This window comes from Moschus berezovskii, chromosome 18 (assembly GCF_049115385.1).
Source record: "Moschus berezovskii isolate FMDL1 chromosome 18, NW_MosBer_1.0, whole genome shotgun sequence".
Lineage (NCBI taxonomy): Eukaryota > Metazoa > Chordata > Mammalia > Artiodactyla > Moschidae > Moschus > Moschus berezovskii.
Window position 1 is genome coordinate 37,716,191 of NC_142477.1, and position 14,668 is coordinate 37,730,858.

General features: G+C 41.4%; 1 protein-coding gene across 3 annotated transcripts in view; it reads left to right on the forward strand.

The window, feature by feature from the left end:
- Positions 1-14,665, forward strand: part of TTC23L (tetratricopeptide repeat domain 23 like) — a 56,356-nt gene extending 41,691 nt beyond the window's left edge. For 2 of the 3 annotated variants that reach the window (XR_016035231.1, XR_016035232.1), the window contains exons 11-13: positions 3,146-3,228; positions 4,108-4,273; positions 12,321-12,502. Coding sequence is in view for 1 of the 3 variants with exons in the window: in XM_055422193.2 (XP_055278168.2) it covers positions 3,146-3,228; positions 12,321-12,402 (165 nt within the window). In the remaining 2 variants the exon portion in view is untranslated. Of the gene's footprint in view, positions 1-3,145; positions 3,229-4,107; positions 4,274-12,320; positions 12,503-14,351 lie in introns of those variants that run through there. The other variant, XM_055422193.2, reaches the window with a different exon arrangement.
- Positions 14,666-14,668: the final 3 nt, after the last annotated feature.

Below are 14,668 nucleotides of genomic sequence, written 5' to 3' on the forward strand. Positions count from 1 at the left end.
AGTGTGTGTGTGTGTGTGTGTGTGTGTGTGGCTAGTTTTGTTACATTTGCCCCCAAGCCTGTAAGCACAATGTGAGGGGAAGTGTGTGTGTGTGTGTGTGTAAGCACAATGTGAGGGGAAGTGTGTGTGTGTGTGTGTGTGTGTGTGTGTGTGTGGCTAGTTTTGTTACATTTGCCCCCAAGCCTGTAAGCACAATGTGAGGGGAAGTGTGTGTGTGTGTGTGTGTGTGTGTAAGCACAATGTGAGGGGAAGTGTGTGTGTGTGTGTGTGTGTGTGGCTAGTTTTGTTACATTTGCCCCCAAGCCTGTAAGCACAATGTGAGGGGAAGTGTGTGTGTGTGTGTGTGTGTGTGTGTGTGTGTGTTTTCCCTTCGCTTCCTTTTCTCTCGCCTTCCTTCTTCCTTCTTTTTCTTTTCTTTTTTTTTTTAAGTAAAATGTTCTCTTTTGAATATTCTCCACATTGTTAGATGTGCTGAGGAAGAATATGACTACAGAAGCTTTTATTGTGTCCATGCCTGGACCAGAGTCTTAAAAGAGTAACACTCTAATCCTGAAATCTTGGTGTGTCAGTAGCAAAGTCTTGAGGAAGCACTCGAGGTTGTGTTAGAACAAGGAACATTTTGTACAGCCATCCTTACTCACGTCCTAATTCCTAGTATCCTAGAAGTTTATTCCCTAGCAGAGGATGTGGCAAGAGGTGTGACTAACAGTTGTTCAACCCGTCAGCGTACTAACAGAACAAGCTTTAGACTTAGTAGGATTGGTAGTGATGTCTCTACTTAAAACCCAGATTTGTTCAATGTCAGAGGAAAAGTTAGTATAAATCAACTAATATTCACAAAAGTGAAAGTGAAAGTCACTCAGTCATGTCCGACTCTTTGCAACCCCATGGAGTATATAGTCCGTGGAATTCTCCAGGCCAGGATACTGGAGTGGGTAGCCTTTCCTTTCTCCAGGGCAGAGTCAAAAGCACTTCACACATGTATATTGCCAAATGTCAGGACTGGATACATTTTATCTCCTTTCAGGTTAACTAAATGTAATCAGAAAATACATATTAAAATAGTAAGTAACAGAAGAAAGGGGACTTAATTTTGAAGGTCATAAGAGAAAAGGAAAACCCGATGAAAATATAAGGTCACAGCAGCTTCTTCAAGGGAAGGATAAACACATGGCTGGCAGCTCTGTCATGGGATCATAAACCTGTAAGAAAAACTTTAAAATGAATGGATCACAGTTTGAGGCCAAAAGATGAGATGAAATTAAAATTTTAAGGGTGAATTAAGGAATTTCAGGAAAACAAGAAATTTGAAACAATTCAATCTGGATTGAAAATATTGAAGAGAATCTTAACATGCTGAGTGTTGTTGAGCAATATTCCCCAAATCTAGGATTGCAACAGAACAAAACAAATTTGTAAAACAAAATAAAAATGAAACAGAAAACAGATTCCTGAGTCCCACCCCAGACTATTAAATCAGATATTCTAAGACTGGTGTCCAGAATCTGTATTTTTAATCTTCTTTAGCCAAAGAATTCTAATGTATTTCTGAAGAGAGATTGTAATATCAATACTTGAAGTAGAAGCAGTAATTAAAGAAATCATTGAAGATAACTTTTCTGCATCATAAAAGACCACATTGTAAGGTTTTGCTTACCATGTTTCACACAAAATCAATGAAAGGAGAGCCCTAGCTAGATCTTACCTAGCAATGAAGGCTCTGCCCTCCACTTGGAATAGGGATTCAACCTGAATCTTTGTTTGGATCCAGACAGGGTGTATTTTACATTGTTGAGTATTGGATATTTTTGTGTTCCTGTCAGTATTCTTGAACTTTGTTCTGGAACTCAGATTACTTTGTTGTGAAATTCAGTTGCATTGGAGTTTGGTCCTTTTAGGTCTTGCTTTTAAGATTTGTTAGATGGGATAAGGGCTCATTTAGTCAAGGGCTACTTATCCCCCATTACTGAAGCAAAAGCCTCAGTACCTCTGAGTAGCTCACCCAGTGCTCCACGACAGTGTGGCTTTCCAGTTTGGCTGGTGGGAACAGGCATTGTACCTGGCTGTGGGTAAACACTGCGCTGTTACCTCTGGGACCTGCAGATGATTCTTTTCTCAAGCCTTGGGCAGTTTTTACATGTCTGTGCTAATCAGAACTCTCCTGAATACAGTTGTCCCTCTGTGTCTGTGGGGGATTGGTTCTAGGACTCCCCAGCTCCCCTCTTTGCCAACACCAAAGTCTGCAGATGCTCATGTCTCTAGTATAAAATGGTGTAGTAGAGTCAGCCCTGCTATACCTGCAGGTTCCCAGACTGTGGGTCAGCTATATTTGAAGGGGATGTATTGCAGATACAGATATTCTTTTTCTGTGCAGCTGTCTCTCCTCTGTTATTCTGCCCTAAGAATCTTCTGAGAGTCTGAGCTCCCTATCCTCAACTCAGGGCGCTTGCTGAGCTCCACTTCCCTGCATCAAAGCTTGGAGAGGCTCTCACAGTAGTAATCTGGGGAAGTCCTAGGATTTACTTCACTTGTTTTCCCTCTCTCAAGAACACTCTTTTGTTGCCCGATGTTCACTGTCTTGAAGATCGTTTCAAATATATTTTGTCTACTTTTTCTTTTTTGATTGTTTCATTTGGGAGGGTAAATCCGGTGCCTGCAATTCCATCTTGATTGGACAGATAGATCAGCAGTTAAGTTTACAGTGGAAAACTGCTTAAGGGTAAAGTTATGTAGCATAAGAATACAATGCAAATTTGGGACTCATATACTGATTTCGTTTATATCCATCCATTTGGTTATAGCTATTTGGAAAATCCTGATGGAAACCACAGTTGTAATTCTGGTGGAGACCACTCTGGGTTTTAGATAGGCGTGCTGTCAATTTTCAGGCCTGTTATTTTGATTATCCATAGCCACGGATGGTAGTGGAAGCTTCAGCAAAGCTGAAGGGAGAAGCTCAGGGGGGTCAGAGCCTTCAATTCAGACTCCTTCCTCCTTGGTAGGGAACCAGGAGGAAAGTTCAGCCTTTTGAAATGTACACCTGTGACATCTCAGTTCTGCTTGTGCGCTCCTGAGTTTGCTTTATAGTTAAGGTGCTTGCTATCTGATTCTCTTTAACCTATTATGTTTCTCAACCTGCCTGCAGTGTCTGATGATCCAAATCCTCTTATATGGAGATGAGCACAGTAAAAGCAGAGACACAAAAAACCTCCTGACCCTAATGCAGAGGTGAGTTCTGGTTCTGATCATCAACCAAGTCCTCAGTGTGGATATACAGATAGCATGGCCTCTCCCAGATTCATTTATTTGGGGTGATTCACCTCTATTATTCTTGTTAGTTAGGCAAAATGCCAACCTGTACTTTGAATGAGGTCAAATTCTACCCTGGAGGTACCTGGCCAATTTCTAGTAGTCTTTCGAACCCAAAGCTATAGGGGTCTGCTGAAATAATATTTAGTATTTATATCTTCTTCAATGCTGAGTGTTATAACCAAATCCCACAAGACTGTCTCAGCTAACAGCGTGATAGATACAAATTAGGTTTATGACAAAGTAAGTGAATACATTAAACTTATTTTTCTTGCTGAATATATAAAATCTAAGTCCCTAAGCATAAGGCAAGTTACGTGGGGAGCAGAAAATATTAATAGTTGTCTCCAAAAGTAACAATTTAAGAACCTCTTCAGATTCGTTTTAAAAAATGTTTAAAATTACAGCCAAAGACTGTGTTTTGTGCCAACCTGCCTCTCTATTTATCCTTGGCATATCACTGCTGTTGGTTCATTTCAGAATGATGTTGATCCTGAACTGTTCTCTTTTGTTGAGTGTGTGTTAAATCCCTGAAATTGAACTAGGTCCTATGCATAAAGCATCTAATCCTCACAAACACGCTACATGATAGCTCTCATTTGCCAGAAGGAGCCTGATATTCTGTAAAGGAACTTAAATTCATGTAAGTCTTGGAGGTTTAGATCCAAGCAAGTGTGATTCTAAAGGCCATGTGCTTTCCCCTTAGAGCCCTTTAACGAAGAAGGGTGTCATTATGGGGTGAGAGTTAGGATTCTGATTGCATTTCACTGGAGGTGATTCACAGTACTTTCTCATCAGGTTGGCCAGGCGGGGGACCAGCTGGGCACAGAGAATTCATGCAGCCCGTCTTGTCCCCATCTACCTCAGTCAGAGCCACACCTAAAGGAGGCCCAGCAGAAGACTGTCTCATGTTTCATCTTACCCAGGACAGCACGTTTTCTAGCCTCTCTCAGAGATGCCCATGGTAGGAGGGGATATGGGGAACTCTGCCCCCTGCCCACTGGTGTAAGTGAAAGTATGTCTTCTTAGTCAGTAACCATCAATTCAGTTCAGTCACTCAGTCGTGTCCGACTCTGTGAACCCATGGACTGCAGCATGCCACACCTCCCTGTCCATCACCAGCTCCTGGAGTTTACTCAAACTCTTATCCATTGAGTCAGTGATGCCACTCAACCATCTCATCCTCTGTCTTCCCCTTTTCTGGCCTTCCATCTTTCCCAGCATCAGGGCCTTTTCAAATGAGTCAGTTCTTTGCATCACGTGGCCAAAGTATTGGAGTTTCAGCTTCAGCATCAGTCTTTTCAATGAATATTCAGGACTGATTTTCTTTAGGATGGACTGGTTGGATCTCCTTGCAGTCCAAGGGACTTGCAAGAGTCTTCTCCAACACTACAGTTCAAAAGCATCAATTCTTCAGTGCTCAGCTTTCTTTATAGTCCAACTCTCACATCCATACATGACTACTGGAAAAACCATAGCTTTGACTAGATGGATCTTTCTTGGCAAAGTAATGTCTCTGCTTTTTAATATGCTGTCTAGGTTGGTTATAACTTTTCTTCCAAGGACCAAGCACCTTTTAATTTTGTGGCTACAGTCACCATCTGCGGTGATTTGGGAGCCCCCAAAAATAAAATCTCTCACTGTTTCCCTATCTATTTGCCATGAAGTGATGGGACCAGATGCCATGATCTTTGTTTTCTGAATGTTGAGTTTTAAGCCAACTTTTTCACTCTCCTTTTTCACTTTCTTCAAGAGGTTTTTTAGTTCCTCTTCACTTTCTGCCATAAGTGTGGTGTTATCTGCATATCTGAGGTTATTAATATTTCTCCCAGCAATCTTGATTCCAGCTTGTGCTTCTTCCAGCCCAGCGTTTCTCATGACGTACTCTGCATATAAGTTAAATAAGCAAGGTGACAATATACAGCCTTGACATACTTCTTTCCAATTTGGAGCCAGTCTGTTATTCCATGTCCAGTTCTAACTGTTGCTTCCTGACCTGCATACAGGTTTCTCAAGAGGCAGTCAGGTGGTCTGGTATTCCCATCTCTTACAGAATTTTCCACAGTTTATTGTGATCCACACAGTCAAAGGCTTGGCATAGTCAATAAAGCAGATGTTTTTCTAGAATTCTCTTGCTTTTTTGATGATCCAGCAGATATTGGCAATTTGATTTCTGGTTCCTCTGCCTTTCCTAAATCCAGCTGGAACATTTGGAAGTTCTCAGTTCACATACTGTTGAAGCATCGCTTGGAGAATTTTGAGCATTACTTTGCTAGCGTGTGAAATGAGTTCAGTTGTGTGGTAGTTTGAGCATTCTTTGGCATTGCCTTTCTATGGCATTGGAATGAAGACTGACCTTTTCCAGTCCAAGTTTTCCAAATTTGCAGGCATATTTATTTAGTGCAGCACTTTCACAGCATCATCTTTTAGGATTTGAAATAGCTCAACTGGAATTCCATCACTTCCACTAGCTTTGTTCATAGTGATGCTTACTAAGGCCCACTTGACTTCGCACTCCAGGATGTCTGGCTCTAGGTGAGTGATTACACGATTGTGATTATCTGGGTCGTGAAGATCTTTTTTGAATATTTCTTCAAATGTTCAGAAACCATAAAAACATTAATAATAACTGCAATGTAGAACTTATTCCAATCCCCTGGTGTTATAAAATACATATACTATTTCTGACTCATAAATAACCCTATTTGGTAGGTATTTTTATCTTTCATGTTCAGCTGTTGAAACTGGTACTCAGAAAATTTGAGTATCTTGTTTAAAATCATCTAGCCGCTAAGTGTGGTAAGATTTGAACCCAGATCTGTCATATTTTAAAAATGTACTGCCTTTCACTCTGTAACAGGGATTCTGACTTTGAGGAATTTGAGAATACATATGGGGGACCTGGCCAGCAGGCAGGTCCCCAGAGTCTCATTTTACATATAGTGGAACTGAGTACAGATAATGTTAAAGTTAAATTACCCAGGAGGAGGAAGAGCTGGGATGTGATCGTAGGTCTCTCTAATTCCAGAATGTGCCCTTCATATGCAAGGTAGCTTACTCTCTGAAGGCAGGCTGTCTGGATTTTAAATCAGGCTCCATCATTCAGCTCTCTGACCTGGGTGAGGTTACTTAACCTCTCTCAGCCTCTATTTATTCATCAGTAAAATAACAGTACCTTCCTCGAAAAGTGGGTTTTTCTGACCTAATAAGATCACATATAATACAGCACTTAGATCAGGGCCTGACAGGTCTTGAGTACTCAGTGAATGTTGGCATAAGAATAAAATTATAATAAGAATTATCTTTCTGAGATGCTGGAGATAATAGATCAGATACCACCTATTATTTCCCAGGTGGCGCTAGTTGTAAAGAACCCACCTGCCAGTGAAGGAGACGTAAGAGACTCAGGTTCTACCACTGGATTGGGAAGATCCCCTGGAGGAGGGTATGGCAACCCACTCCAGTATTCTTGCCTGGAGAATCCAATGGACAGAGGAGCCTGGCAGGCTACAGTCCATAGGATTGCAAAGAGTCGGACACAACTGAAGTGACTTAGCATGCAAGAGTGATGGGTAAAGAGTATGTATTGCTAGAGCCAGCCCTGTCATCTTAACCTGCCTCTGCTACTTACTAAGTACACAACCTTGGGAAAATCACGTAACTTCTGAGTCTTGCTTTCTCCATCACTAAAATGCAGATAATAGTATATCACATAGAGTTATCGTGAGCTTTAAATAAAATAATGTATATAACATGCATAGCCTAGTGCCTGACAGAGTATGTACTCAGTAAATGTTAGCCAAGCATCCTTTCCTCCCCATTATTCTGTAATACACAGCCTTTTGCTTCTAGGGAAGTGGGTCAGAATATTTGAAATTGTAATTGTGATTAATTGTTAGACAGTATTACAATATGTTTGTGTTATTTGAGAATTTGAATCTCAACATACTAAAGTACACTTTGTACTTTATAGAGGTAATGAAACTAAAAGAGTAAAACATGTAGTTTCAGACGAGAAATGCATGTTTCCTCAAAACCAAAAGCAAAAGTTCTACTCAGCTTGTATTTAAAAGGAGAAACTTCAGAATAGCTGGAGTGAATCCATCGCCTCAGTAGCCTGAGGTCGCTTTCCACCTCTGAGTCTCAATGTTCCTTGTCCTCCATGATTTGAAGAGAATCACAGGAGGGGGAGAAATTAAGAGGCATTGGAATAACCCAATTCAGATCCTAGGCAGTATGAATTTCTTTTGGTTCTTGGAGGCGAATTCCTTTCTCTGTAAATTCAATGAAACCTAGACATACCAGGAAAGCACATGCAAGGGGAAGGATCTTAAGGACTCTGCTGTAGCAGAAGTAGAGTCAGCAAAGGTTTGTTTCCCTGAAACAAGTCCATATCTCATCCCCAAAGAACTGCTGAGCAAAGCCATAGGAGTCGCTGCCAAAGCCCAGATGTCAAAAAAAAAGAGGAAAAAAAAAAAAACCCTAGTCCAGGGATTGTTCTCTTCACTTGAGCATCTTGCTGGAATAACCAGCCCCAGATGTCCTGGAACTCTGCTAGTTTTCCGATGTGCTCTTGTGCTTTCTACCCCAGCTCCTCCGGAAACCCAGTGACAACATTCACTGGGCTTTCGTTGCCAGGAGCCCAAATTCCTGGCTTCTGCAGCCTCTGCAAAGAAGTGAAAGCAGAACTGGCTGCATGAATTAGGAGTTAATTCCAAGGTTAAATGCTTGTTAGTTACACAGGCCTCAAGTAAGATCTTAGTGTATAAAAAAGGTGCAGAAAATCTGATTTAGAAGTAAACACTGAGATTGTTTAGTCTGACTTTTACCTAAATCACAAATGGACTTCAGTTTTAATCATTTATATATCAAGCTCCCTCTAAGGTCTAGAAATACTCAGATGTTTAAGATATAGTCCCTTTCCAAGAAAACAGACACACCGGACCAGATTACAAGTTAGTCTGCAGTAAAACTTTAAGAAAAATGTAAACAGAGGACAAGCAATAAATTGTGAGCATGGAAATGTGGGTGGAGACTTGTGTGTATGCTGTGAGCAGGGGGCTGGGTCTTCAAAGAAAAGTGAAATATCAACAGGTAGGAAAGCCAGCAGTGGGCATTTGATGTAGCACGACCCACAGCATAGTGCCATGGAGAGGCTTGATGTTTCTGAGGAAAAGCAAGTGGCCTTGAGTTGTTGTAGTTGGAGGTATATGAGTAAGACTCATTGGAAAAGACCCTGATGCTGGTAAAGATTGAGGCAAGAGGAGAGGAGAGCGACAGATGATGAGATGGTTGGATGGCATCATCGACTCAATGAACATGAGTTTGAGCAAGCTCTGAGAGATGGTGAAGGACAGAGAAGCCTGGCGTGCTGCAGTCCATGAGGTCGCAAAGAGTCAGACATGACTTTGAAACTGAACAACAACAGGAACATGTTGGAGATGTTTGGGAAGATAAATTGGGGTCTGATTACGGAGTGTTTTGTGTGCCATGCTGATGAGTTTAGAATTTATTCTGTAGGCAGAAGATAACTATCAAAAAGTTTTGAGCAGGATGTGCCATGATCAATTACTGGCTTTAGAACATTAACCGTCAGCCCTGGGAAGGATGGATGGGAGCTGGGGAGCCCACAGAAGTAGGGAGACCAGTTAGGAGGCGGATGCAATAGTGGAAGGGAGAGATGTTGAGAGCCTTAATTATCTAAAACCATAGTAGAAGGAACATGGAGAAGGTTGACTGAGAGCAATTTGGAGTCTCAAATTCACAAGAGCTTGGAACCAATCAGATGTGAGGTATAATGGAGTCAGGAGCCCATTCAAAGGTGGCTTTGAAGTTTCTAGCTTGAACAACTTGGTGAATGGCAGTGCTATTAAGGAAAGCATATTGGCAGGACAAGGTCATCTTGGAGGATGTTTAGGGGGTCTGAAGAAGATAATTTCCAGTTTGAATGTATTAAATTTGAGGTGCCCATAATACATCTACTTGACAATGTCTTAGGCTGTATGGACCAGAAACTCGAGATATATTATAAGTTAAAGGAATGGATAAGAAATCCATGGATTATGTGTATGTCAAACAAGAAAACTTAGGAATTTTGGAGGATATTTACACTTGCTTTGGAGAGAATATATGTGGTATTTTTTAATCAAAATAGAGAGGGCTCAAGAGTGAGCTCCCCACTTACAGAGAGACAGCCTGCATCTTCCTTTCTTCATCTAAAGAAATGCAAATAAAAGAACTGTTTTACACGTTTTATTTACTGTATGGAACATAGTAAGCTTCTGTGAAATGTTAATTATTGTAATTATTATTATTATATTATCCAGGGGTCATTCAGAAGGAGGAACTGGGAAGGAGACTCAGAAAGAGTCTTTAGAGAATTACAAGAGTCAGGAACAAACAGAAAGGAACTCACAGGACGAGAAAGTTTCAGAAAAGTGTGTGGTCTTTAGCAGTGTCACAAAAGGCACAAAGGGGCAGTTCAAAGAAGAGGGATGCATTTATCCAATAAACAGAAAGCAGGATTTCCAATCTCATACAGAATTTATAAATTCAAATGAAATATATTTACAACCTATTATATTGTGTGGTAGGGGCTTCTCAGGTGGCACCATGATAGAGAATCCACCTGCCAACACAGAGGATGCAGGAGACACGGATTTGATCCCTGGGTTGGGAAGATCCCCTGGAGAATGGCATGGCTGCCCACTCCAGTATCCTTGCCTGGAAAAGTCCATGGACAGAGGAACGTGGTGGGCTACAGTCAATGGAGTCACAAAGAGTTGGACACGACTGAGCACACATGCAAGAATATTGGTGATAATGAAAAAAAGTACAGGTCATATAAACTCAGTCCTGTCAAAGATATGGGGAGATCAGCTCTCTAGTACCCTATGATAGAACTGTGGGTTGATATATGTAACTATATATCTAGCTAGATAGGGCTTTGCTGGTGGCTCAGTGGTAAGGAATCCACCTGCCAATGCAGGAGATGGGGGTTCGATCCCTGTGTCGGGAAGATCTCCTGGAGGAGGAAATGGCTACCTCCAGTATTCTTGCCTGGAAAATTTCTCAGACAGAGGAGCCTGGTGGGCTACAGTCCATGGGCTCGCAGAGAGTCGAACACAACTGAGCGACTCACACACACACACACACACACAAATCAGGAACTCACTCATTATCTCTCCAGGTGGTCTTTTCCAATAATAGACAGTTCTAATTGTTAGAATGCAAGGTCATGAACTTGAGGGTCAGACAGACCTCTGTTTCAATCCAGGCTCCTCCACTTTCTGCATGCCATAAGGCAAGTTATCCTAAGCCTCAGTTTTCTCTAATGAGGATCAGAATAGCATCTATAATAAGGAAAGATAATAAAGAGTAAATGAGATAATTCACATAAAAAATGTAGCACAGCATCTTATATATAGTAAGTGCCCAATAAATATTAGCTATTTTTGCAATTCTAGCTGGTCACCCATACTTACTGGACGTATGAAGGCATGGATCATTAACTGCAACTTTGTCCTTGTTAGTCATCTCTAGGAGAGCTGCATGCTGAAAAATTGCTTTTGAATAACTTTCAATGGCTCTTAAGCTGTAGAAGACAACAGAAGAATCCTTTTCTCTTGATAGGAGGGGAAAGGAGGAGAGTACCTCAATGCCCATTAACCTATTAGTGATTTACTGTCTTCTTGGTCAAAAATCTTTGTGAACAAAAATTGCCTTTCTCTGGGCTGAGGGACTAGGGAGAGAAAGCCAAAGAAAAGTAGGATGAAAAAGGATTTGGGGGTGTTTATTTCCAGAGAAAATTGCAGTGAGTAGAACAGTGGATACGCTCAGTAAATTTTGTGTCAGCCAGACTAGTCTTGGGCAAGACCTTAGTGATGAAAGTTATGCTCCAGAAAGCTAGATTGTTTCCAGGCTACAGCATTCATATTCTTTCCCAATCATTAGTATATATTCTAATGTGCCTCCTCTACAAAATTAGAGAAAATATTCTGTCAGACCTTGGTGTATGAGTGGGTGGGGAGCAAAATCTGCTCTAACATCCAGGTGCCCAGGGGCGGTGGCCTTTCCCAATTAGGATTCTGGTTAATAGCGAGAAACACTGGGACAGGTAGAGCAGCAAACATTTAGGAGCATTTAGCTCGCACACTGAACGGAGAAGGAAATGGCAACCCACTCCAGTGTTCTTGCCTGGAGAATCCCAGGGACAGGGGAGCCTGGTGGGCTGCCGTCTATGGGGTTGCACAGAGTTGGACACAACTGAAGCGACTTAGCAGCAGCAGCAGAAGCAGCAGCTCCCACGCTAGGGTCTCTGTGGAGGGGAACAGAGGCTGCTAAATCACAAAGAGCCAACTCAGGGACCCTGGTCTTTGGTAGTGCATCAGGGGAACTTAATCCATGGCCACTCTGCCATGCCCACAAAAATGGAATGACAGGATGTAGAGTGTGAATAGTGCAAGGAAAGCAAGTGTATTTCACCACCTGGGCACTCTGGTAGTGACTTCCTGGAGTGATGCTTGAAGTTCCAGAGCAAAAGGCTAGGTCTGGTTGAGCTTGATTTCTTATCATCATCTGCAGTGGGGCATGGGTGGGGGAAGAGCTAAACTTCTGCGACGGATTTGCAATTTATGCACAGAGTAAAGGGCAGTGTACCTTGAATCCAGACATGTTGTGTGAGTCCCAACTCTGCTATGAGATAGCTATAAACATCCTAAGTTTCACTTTTCCTCATCTTCAACATTCCTTCAACAAATGTATCTGGTGAGCATCTACTAAATCCTAGGCACAGTTAGAGCTGCAGGTGGTAAATAAATAAAGATAAACAAAACATGGCCATTACTGTTAAGGAGACAACTGTAGTGCGAGACGAACATGAAAATAATGAAAATGTGAAATACAGATTCTGTAGTGGAAGTCTCAGCACACTAAGAGCAGCAAGGAGAGACCATCTAAGAAGTCTGGAGAGGACTTCATAGAGAGGATTACATTTGAGTTGTTTCTTGAAGGGCGAGTAACAATTCATCCAGATGGAGAAGAGAAGACATCCCGGGAAGAAGGCACTCTCTATGCAAAATCACAGAGGCCTGACAGAGGGCAGCGTTTGGAAGGAATGGTAAGTTGTTCATGGCTGCTCTACGGGGCAGCATTTCCTAAAGGGTATTGTAAGTAATGTTGGTTCCAAGGGACGGAGGAGGAAGAAAGGCTCTGTGGCAGAAATCAGTGTAGGAAGAAACCAAATTGAATTACACAAAGTGACACAGTTTTATTCCCTGAAGTACTTCCCAGAACTTTTTACACACTAAACTTCCCCCACTGGCATGTTGTGCAGAAATTAATTTTTAAAACGCCACTGTATTTACCTGAATTCTTTGTAAACTGGTCAGTGATTTAAATTTTGGCAAATAAAACCTTATTTAGAACCACAGAGATAATATCTTAGGTCTAGTTTTATTTAAAGCAGAAGGTAAGTATAGCACATGTTTGAACTGAGGGTACACAAATACTTTGGCAGTTTGGTAACAAATTTGGGTCCCACTTTAGGGCATAATAAAATCTTTATGAAAGATGACTATCTCACCAATGAGCTATTTTATCTGATCATAGAAACATGACTTCAACACATCCTGATGAACTAACTTTTCTTTATGATTCATGGTGGTTAAGAGCTCTAGGCATGGAGACAGGACTGTTCAGACCCCAGTACCACCACTTTCTAGCTATGTATAATTCTGGTTTTCTCATCATAAGATGGGGATGAGAACAGTACCTATCTCTTAGTGTTGCTGAAAAAATGAGATAATGTGTGTAAAGAGGTTATCAGGTAATAAATAACAATTATTTTCATATTTACTGTAACCTGGGCTTTGACTTTATCGCCTTCTAGCTATACCATTGGCAGTGAAGGAAAATGAGACAGGGGCTAGTAACTGAAAAGCTACTGTGAGGTTGGTGTTGAAAATGTTTTTCCGGTTAACAGCTCAGAAGTGAGGTAGAGTTTAACCCCTGGAACACTGTATCATAGACAAGACAGTCTAACACAGTTTCTTAAATGCACAGATGATGTAGACACTGTATTAGTCAGAGGCCTTTCATGACCTGATTTCAGGAAAGGGGACTCCTGCCACCTTGTGGTGAGAGAAAGCGAGGCCCAAGGCTGGTATCTAGTTGCAGTCCCTAGCAGAGATCCCTCTCAGATCGCAGACCCCTGATTTTATGAGACCCCTGGGCAATTGACTTAATCTGTGCCTATTTTTTCAAATTTGGAATCATATTATCTCTTGGTTTACTGATCAGGAAATTAAAGTGCCAGATAGCTTTCTGTATTTTATATGGTCCAGTAGTAGACAGAATGAATCAGTCTTTACTGGGGCTTGCATATAAAAAAACCTCAAGTTGCTCATAAAATTTTGTATCTCATATTTCTGTGGAACAGATTTTTTTCAGGCATTGGGGCTGTGAAAACCACACTTGTTGCAGGCTTGAGGTCTAAATAGGAGGTGACTGAGGAACACTTAATAGAAACTAGGTTTCTGGATCAGAAAATCTCTTGGACTAGATGACTTCTAATTCCAGACCAGCTTCTCCAGTATCAGGAAACCAGCGTATGGAAATGTTAATGGCTGGGAATGAGGATGACAGATCCTCTTTTTAGCAATTACAGTGCCTCTGGGCTCTAAATCTCTGTGCTCATCAGGAGAAATCACCTGAAAAGCACAAACAATATATAAAAGGCCCTGAATTAGCTAATTTTTTCAGCTCTGATTAAATGCAATCCAGATATCTTAGATACACTCCTCACCTGCTGTCTGAATCAATGGAAGCCCCGTGCTCTTTAGGGAGAAACTCTAAGACTCTAGTACCATTTTGGAGGCCCTTTAGCAGAGTTAGCATTTTAGGGGGATGGTCACTTGGTGAAATAGTTGCCTCAGACTGAGTTCAGCCTTCTAGCTCAATAAGGCAGTGGTTGGTGCTGGAAGGAAGGAGATATGTCAAAAACCAAGGAAAAAATGCACAAATGGTTTTCTCCTTTCCTCTAGGTCTTCTGTTATCAGTAAAGGGAAAACCTCTATATAGGATAGTCAACAATAAAGCCAACCTGTTGATAACAAGCATTCTTGACCACAAAATGTATTTACCAACACCGACAGCAGTGGCAGATCAAAAACAGAACCAAGGATTCTGGAAAATAAAAAGGTCCACTTAACAACGGCATTACAGGTAAAATACGTATGGCCATTAGAAACTAGGATCCTGTTACCTGAGAGGAAGGAATCTTTTTTAGACACACACTTTAAGTTAGTTTCTCATGTCACTGGGACTCCCATTACCTTCCATTTCCCCTTTTCTAATTTCA